This window comes from Oncorhynchus mykiss, chromosome 13 (assembly GCF_057628025.1).
Source record: "Oncorhynchus mykiss isolate SJ-2025 chromosome 13, ASM5762802v1, whole genome shotgun sequence".
NCBI lineage: Eukaryota > Metazoa > Chordata > Actinopteri > Salmoniformes > Salmonidae > Oncorhynchus > Oncorhynchus mykiss.
The window spans coordinates 79,195,925-79,203,420 of NC_143034.1; the positions used below are offsets into that span (position 1 = coordinate 79,195,925).

Genomic DNA, 7,496 nt, shown 5'->3' on the forward strand with positions numbered 1-7,496 from the left:
TACTGACCTGTTGAGTGATGAGCAGTTATAACCAGGAGGGAGGAGTATAAACCCCTAACTGACCTGTTGAGTGATGAGCAGTTATAACCAGGAGGGAGGAGTAGTTATAACCAGGAGGGAGGAGTATAAACCCCTTACTGACCTGTTGAGTGATGAGCAGTTATAACCAGGAGGGAGGAGTATAAACCCCTTACTGACCTGTTGAGTGATGAGCAGTTATAACCAGGAGGGAGGAGTATAAACCCCTTACTGACCTGTTGAGTGATGAGCAGTTATAACCAGGAGGGAGGAGTATAAACCCCTTACTGAATACTCACTGTGTTCTTTGTTTGTCTGCAGTTCAAGTTTGCGATAGTGATGATGGGCCGGCATCAGTACCTCACTGAGGATGAGTACGAGGTCAACCTGAAAGACTTCCAGCCACAGCCAGGTACAGTACTACCAACTACTAGTTTTGCACGGTATGCCAAAACTTTGGTACTCTTTTGAACACTAGAACATGAAAAACTGTTCGGTACTTTCGGGACTTCTTGTCCAATGTGGTGTACGGATTGAGAGGATCCAGTCTGTCTCTTCTCTAGGTGGCGGTAGCTAGCCAGGCTACTTGTCTTCTCTAGGGGGCGGTACCTAGCCAGGCTACTTGTCTTCTCTAGGGGGCGGTAGCTAGCCAGGCTACTTGTCTTCTCTAGGGGGCGGTAGCTAGCCAGGCTACTTGTCTTCTCTAGGGGGCGGTAGCTAGCCAGGCTACTTGTCTTCTCTAGGGGGCGGTAGCTAGCCAGGCTACTTGTCTTCTCTAGGGGGGGCGGTAGCTAGCCAGGCTGTGCTTGTGCATGTAGCTGACACACACTACTACTAACGGCCACCGCCACTACTACTACTAACTACTAACTACCGCTGCCACTTCTACTACTAACTACCGCTGCCACTTCTACTACTAACTACCGCTGCCACTACTACTACTAACTACTAACTACCGCTGCCACTTCTACTACTAACTACCGCTGCCACTTCTACTACTAACTGCCGCTGCCACTTCTACTACTAACTACTGCTGCCACTTCTACTACTAACTACCGCTGCCACTTCTACTACTAACTACCGCTGCCACTTCTACTACTAACTACCGCTGCCACTTCTACTAACTACCGCTGCCACTTCTACTAACTACCGCTGCCACTTCTACTAACTACCGCTGCCACTACTACTACTAACTACCGCTGCCACTTCTACTACTAACTACCGCTGCCACTTCTACTAACTACCGCTGCCACTTCTACCACTAACTACCGCCGCCACTACTACTACTAACTACCGCCGCCACTACTACTACTACTAACTACCGCCGCTACTACTAACTACCGCTGCCACTTCTACTACTAACTACCGCTGCTACTACTAACTACCGCTGTCACTTCTACTACTAACTACCGCTGCCACTTCTACTAACTACCGCCGCCACTTCTACTACTAACTACCGCCGCCACTACTACTACTAACTACCGCTGCCACTACTAACTACCGCTGCCACTACTACTACTAACTACCGCTGCCACTTCTACTACTAACTACCGCCGCCACTACTACTACTAACTACCGCCGCCACTTCTACTACTAACTACCGCCGCCACTACTACTACTAACTACCGCTGCCACTACTAATTACCGCTGCCACTACTACTACTAACTACCGCTGCCACTTCTACTACTAACTACCGCCGCCACTGCTACTACTAACTACCGCTGCCACTTCTACTACTAACTACCGCCGCCACTACTACTACTAACTACCGCTGCCACTACTACTACTAACTACCGCCGCCACTACTACTACTAACTACCGCCGCCACTTCTACTACCAACTACTAACTACCGCTGCCACTTCTACTACTAACTACCGCTGCCACTTCTACTACTAACTACCGCTGTCACTTCTACTACTAACTACCGCTGCCACTTCTACTAACTACCGCCGCCACTTCTACTACTAACTACCGCCGCCACTACTACTACTAACTACCGCCGCCACTACTACTACTAACTACCGCTGCCACTACTTCTACTAACTACCGCTGCCACTTCTACTACTAACTACCGCTGCCATTTCTACTACTAACTACCGCTGCCACTTCTACTAACTACCGCTGCCATTTCTACTACTAACTACCGCTGCCATTTCTACTACTAACTACCGCCGCCACTTCTACTACTAACTACCGCCGCCACTACTACTACTAACTACCGCCGCCACTTCTACTACTAACTACCGCTGCCACTTCTACTACCAACTACCGCTGCCACTACTACTACCAACTACCGCTGCCACTTCTACTACTAACTACCGCCGCCACTACTACTACTAACTACCGCCGCCACTTCTACTACTAACTACCGCTGCCACTTCTACTACTAACTACCGCTGCCACTTCTACTACTAACTACCGCTGCTGCTACCAACTACCGCTGCCACTTCTACTACCAACTACCGCTGCCACTTCTACTACTAACTACCGCTGCCACTTCTACTACTAACTACCGCTGCCACTTCTACTACTAACTACCGCTGCTGCTACTAACTACCGCTGCCACTTCTACTACTAACTACCGCTGCCACTACTACTACCAACTACCGCTGTCACTTCTACTACTAACTACCGCTGCCACTTCTACTACCAACTACCGCTGCCACTACTACTACTAACTACCGCTGCCACTACTACTACTAACTACCGCTGCCACTACTACTACTAACTACCGCTGCCACTACTACTACTAACTACCGCTGTCACTTCTACTACTAACTACCGCTGCCACTTCTACTACCAACTACCGCTGCCACTTCTACTAACTACCGCTGCCACTTCTACTACTAACTACCGCTGCCACTTCTACTACTAACTACCGCTGCCACTTCTACTACCAACTACTTCTAATACTATCACTGCTACTAACTACTACCACTGTTACTAGTACTACCAACTACTAACACTACTACAACTACTACAACTACTACCAACTACCACCACCACCAGGCTTCCCCTCTCTCAGAATGTTAACTATGTGCTGTGGTTTTGTGACACTACTACCACCACCACCAGGCTTCCTCTCTCTCAGAATGTGAACTATGTGCTGTGGTATTGTGACACTACTACTACTACTGCTAACTACTACTACTACCAACTACCACCACCACCAGGCTTCCTCTCTCTCAGAATGTGAACTATGTGCTGTGGTTTTGTAACACTACTACCACCACCACCAGGCTTCCTCTCTCTCAGAATGTGAACTGTGTGCTGTGGTATTGTAACACTACTACCACCACCACCAGGCTTCCTCTCTCAGAATGTGAACTATGTGCTGTGGTATTGTAACACTACTACCACCACCACCAGGCTTCCTCTCTCAGAATGTGAACTATGTGCTGTGGTTTTGTAACATCCCTCCTCTCCCCTCTAGGTAACATGTCCCACCCTCGACCCTGGTTAGGCCTGGACCACTTCAACAAAGCCCCGAAGAGAGGTCGCTATACCTACCTGGAGAAAGCTATCAAGATCCACAACTGAGCAACCCTCCTCTTCCTCCTCCCTCCTCTTCCTCCTCCCTCTTCCTCCTCTCTCCTCTTCCTCCTCTCTCCTCTTCCTCATCCCTCCTCTTCTTCCTCTTTTCTTCCTCCTCTCTTTTCTTCCTCCTCTCTTCTTCCTCCTCTCTCTTCCTCCTCCCTCCTCCCTTCTCTTCCTCCTCTCTCTCTTCTTCCTCCTTAACCCACCATAACCACAGACTGTAACCAACCAAGTGTCTGTGCCCCACCTCTAACACCTTCCACAGACAGACACCGTGATGTCTCCTGTCACACGGATCCATCCATCCATCCATCCATTAGCAGGCTGCTGATGATGATGATGATGATGATGAATACTATACCACCCCTTCGACCCAAACCCCCGCCTTCCACCCAAACCCCCTCTCCCCCTTCCTCCCCCCACCACCTCCCGCCCTTCTACTGTTTTTGAGGCTGTTAGGTTTTTGGCTTCTCTAACTCCGACTGCCTATTTTTTTTGTCTGGATGAAAGAAATGAAATTGGAGAAAGGACAGGAAGATGAACTTTACTTTTTCCTGGTTTATTTTGTTTTTTGTTTTTAATGATAAGAGTTGTTTCAAAACGTAAAGAGCGCTGCTGCGTATAGTGGGGGGGGGGGGGGGGCAGAAACCAAGAAGGATGATTTGGTCTTTTAAAGAAGAGAACCAGTTGCAGAAGGGTTGAAGCTTGAGACTAGTAATTCCTGATGTGATCCTCTTCATATCCTCCCCCCCCCCCTCCCCCTTCTCCTTTAGTCAACTAGTCAAAGTGTTTCCATCTTTAAAAAAATTTAAAAAAAAATCAGTTTTTGTCTTTTTTTTCTGCAATATCTTCTTGTATAATAAAATAAAAATACACAGCATCTGTTTAAAATAAATGTAAAAAGAGAAGAAGTGGTCTGTACTTTCATCTTGCACGTTGCCACTCCATATCAAAGCCGTTTCTCAGGACTGGTAAATGGCAACTTTGGTCCTACTTATGATTTTAATGTTGCCCTTCCTCTCCTCTTCTCCTGCCCTGTTATGTTCCCTCCATCCCTGAGGGTTTGTGATGGGCTGCACCTCCTCTGGTGTTTGGGGGAGTTTGACTGAGGGTTTGTGTTTTGGGGGAGTTTGACTGAGGGTTTGTGATGGGCTGTACCTCCTCTGGTGTTTGGGGGAGTTTGACTGAGGGTTTGTGTTTTGGGGGAGTTTGACTGAGGGTTTGTGATGGGCTGTACCTCCTCTGGTGTTGGGGGAGTTTGACTGAGGGTTTGTGTTTGGGGGAGTTTGACTGAGGGTTTGGGATGGGCTGTACCTCCTCTGGTGTTGGGGGAGTTTGAGTAGTGCTGCTTTAGTAGGAAGTTTCGGCCATTAGTGAGCCCTCTGGTTTCACCATATATACACAGAACCAGTGTTACTATAATTATTATTAGAACAACAAAACACACTGACCTTTTTTTTCTTAAGCACAGATGGAATGCCCTCCCCTCCCCTCCCTAAAAGCCCATCATAGTTGGCTTTGTGAAGAGATTTGAAATTGTGTGTGTATATATTTAAAGAAAACACAACAAAAAAAACGTGAAATGAGAAACACAGAACGATGTTATTGGTTGGCTACAAACTGAGAAGATTCAGGTGTTCATATTTCTTGTGTAGTTTTGTTTTCGTTTTAGGGGTTCCTTGATTCTTTAGATTCTTGTTTTGGTTCTGTTTTCTCCTGTTTTTTTGTTTTAACTAACGGCACCCGTTGGTTCTGATAGTGATGTTAAGGGTTAAGATAACGAGCTGCGCTACTAACCGGTGGGATTAGGGTTTAGAAATAACTTTTCCCCCAAAAAAATCTCCCAGGTTTTCCACACATCCCAGTTGGAGGATTCCAGACTACCTGCGTATTACTCCTCTGATTCAGAGGAATCATCCAACAGGGATTTCTGGGAAAACCCAGGGAATTCTGGGGAAAAAAGTTACTGGAGTTTTGTCACCCTAGATGATGAGATCAGGGCTCGTTATCCACAGAGTGTCTTTGATTTAGGAGTGCTGATCTAGGATCTGTCCGTACAAGCTTATTCCTTTACGATCTAAAAAGGCCAAACTGCTGCTAGACCAGCTCTACTATCCTGAGACTCTTGGTGGATACGGGCCCTGATCAATGCCCTTGTTCCTCCTTGATTGGGTGTGTTTCCAGTTGAAGCTCGTCCCTGTAGCAGCAGTGTACCACAACTACTCCTGTATATTGCCTTTTTTTTTTTTTTTTGCTGGAAAATGTATGTTGAATAAAATTTTCTATAAAAACATGTGCGCTCGCTGCCAGTCCCATCTGAGTCGAGTTAAAACCAGGTTTTATATGGAGCCAGTATATAGACAGAGCGGACAGAACATTAAGAACACCTCTTTCCATGACGTTGACTGACCAGGTGATATACTTTGATCCCTTATTGATGTCGCTTCAATCGGTGTAGATGAAGGGGAGGAGACCTGGTTAAAGAGGAAGGGGAGGAGACCTGGTTAAAGATGAAGGGGAGGAGACCTGGTTAAAGATGAAGGGGAGGAGACCTGGTTAAAGAAGGATGTTTAATCCTACAGACGATTGAGACATGGATTGTGTATGTGTTGCCATTCAGAGGGTGAATGAAAAAGACAAAAGATTAGATGTGTTTGAACGGGGTAGGGTAGTAGGTGCCAGGTGCACCAGTTTGTGTCAAGACATGCAAAGCTGCTGGGTTTTTCACACTCCAGTTTCCTGTGTGTATCAAGAATGGTCCACCACCCAAAGGACATCCAGCCAACTGGACACAACTGTGGGAAGCATTGGAGTCGACATGGGCCAGCATCCCTGTGGAACGCTTTCAACACCTTGTAGAGTCAACATGGGCCAGCATCCCTGTGGAACCCTTTCGCCACTGTACGGTCCATACCCGACCAATTGAGGCTGTTCTGACGGCAAAAGGGGGGAGGGGGGGGGTGCGCAACTCCAATATTAAGGTGTTCTTAATGTTTTGTACACTCACTGTATATACTGGATGTATATGTTCAAACAATGCTGAGAAGGACAGCACCAGGACGAGCAAGTTGTCTTGTTGGCCTACTTCCAGAAATATACCAATTTATGTTTTAAAGAAAATTTAGTGGCGTTGTGGTGTGGATGTACAGTGCATTCAGACCCCTTGACTAGTACCACATATTGTTACGTTTACAGCCTTGTTCTATAATTGATTAAATATTAGTTTTTTCCTCAGCAATCTACACACAATACTCCATAATGACATCACAATACTCCATAATGACATCACAATACCCCCATAATGACATCACAATACCCCATAAAGACAAAGTTCAAAAAAAAAATAAAAAATTCAATGTTTGCCAATTTAATAAAAAACAGAAATATCTGGTCTCGAAATTGAGCTCAGTGGCATCGTGTTTCCATTGATAACCCTTGATGTTTCCGTAACTTTATTGGAGTCTACCTGGAATTTAGACTCTACTTGGAGTCTAAATTAAATTGATTGGACATGATTTGGAAAGGTGCACACCTGTCTATATAATGTCCCACAGTTGATAGTACATGTCAGAGAAAAAAAAACAAGCCATGAGGTGGAAGGAATTGGCCGTAGAGCTCCGAGACAGAATTGTGTCGAGGCACAGATCTGGGGAAAGGTACCAAAAAATTGTTTCAGCATTGAAGAAGAACAACGTGGCTTCTATCATTCTAAAATGATGGAGGCCTCTTCCTAGAGCTGGCCGCCTGGCCAAACTGAGCAATCGGGGTGACCAAGAACTCGATGGTCACTCATGACAGAGCTCCAGAGTTCCTCTGTGGAGATTGGAAAACCTTCCAGAAGGACAACCATCTCTGCACCACTAATCAGGCTTTTATAGTAGAGTAGCCAGATGGAAGTCACTCCTCAGTGAAAGGCACATGACAGCCCGCTTGGAGTTT

At 46.4% G+C, this 7,496-nt stretch overlaps 1 protein-coding gene across 11 annotated transcripts in view; it reads left to right on the forward strand.

Annotated features, from left to right (window-relative positions):
- Window positions 1-5,850, forward strand: part of usp7 (ubiquitin specific peptidase 7 (herpes virus-associated)) — a 73,923-nt gene extending 68,073 nt beyond the window's left edge. For all 11 annotated transcript variants that reach the window (XM_090197820.1, XM_090197818.1, XM_090197821.1 and 8 more), the window contains exons 30-31: window positions 340-430; window positions 3,454-5,850. In XM_090197820.1, the coding sequence (XP_090053946.1) occupies window positions 340-430; window positions 3,454-3,560 (198 nt within the window). In that variant the 3' untranslated portion in view covers window positions 3,561-5,850. The remainder of the gene's footprint in view (window positions 1-339; window positions 431-3,453) is intronic.
- Window positions 5,851-7,496: the final 1,646 nt, after the last annotated feature.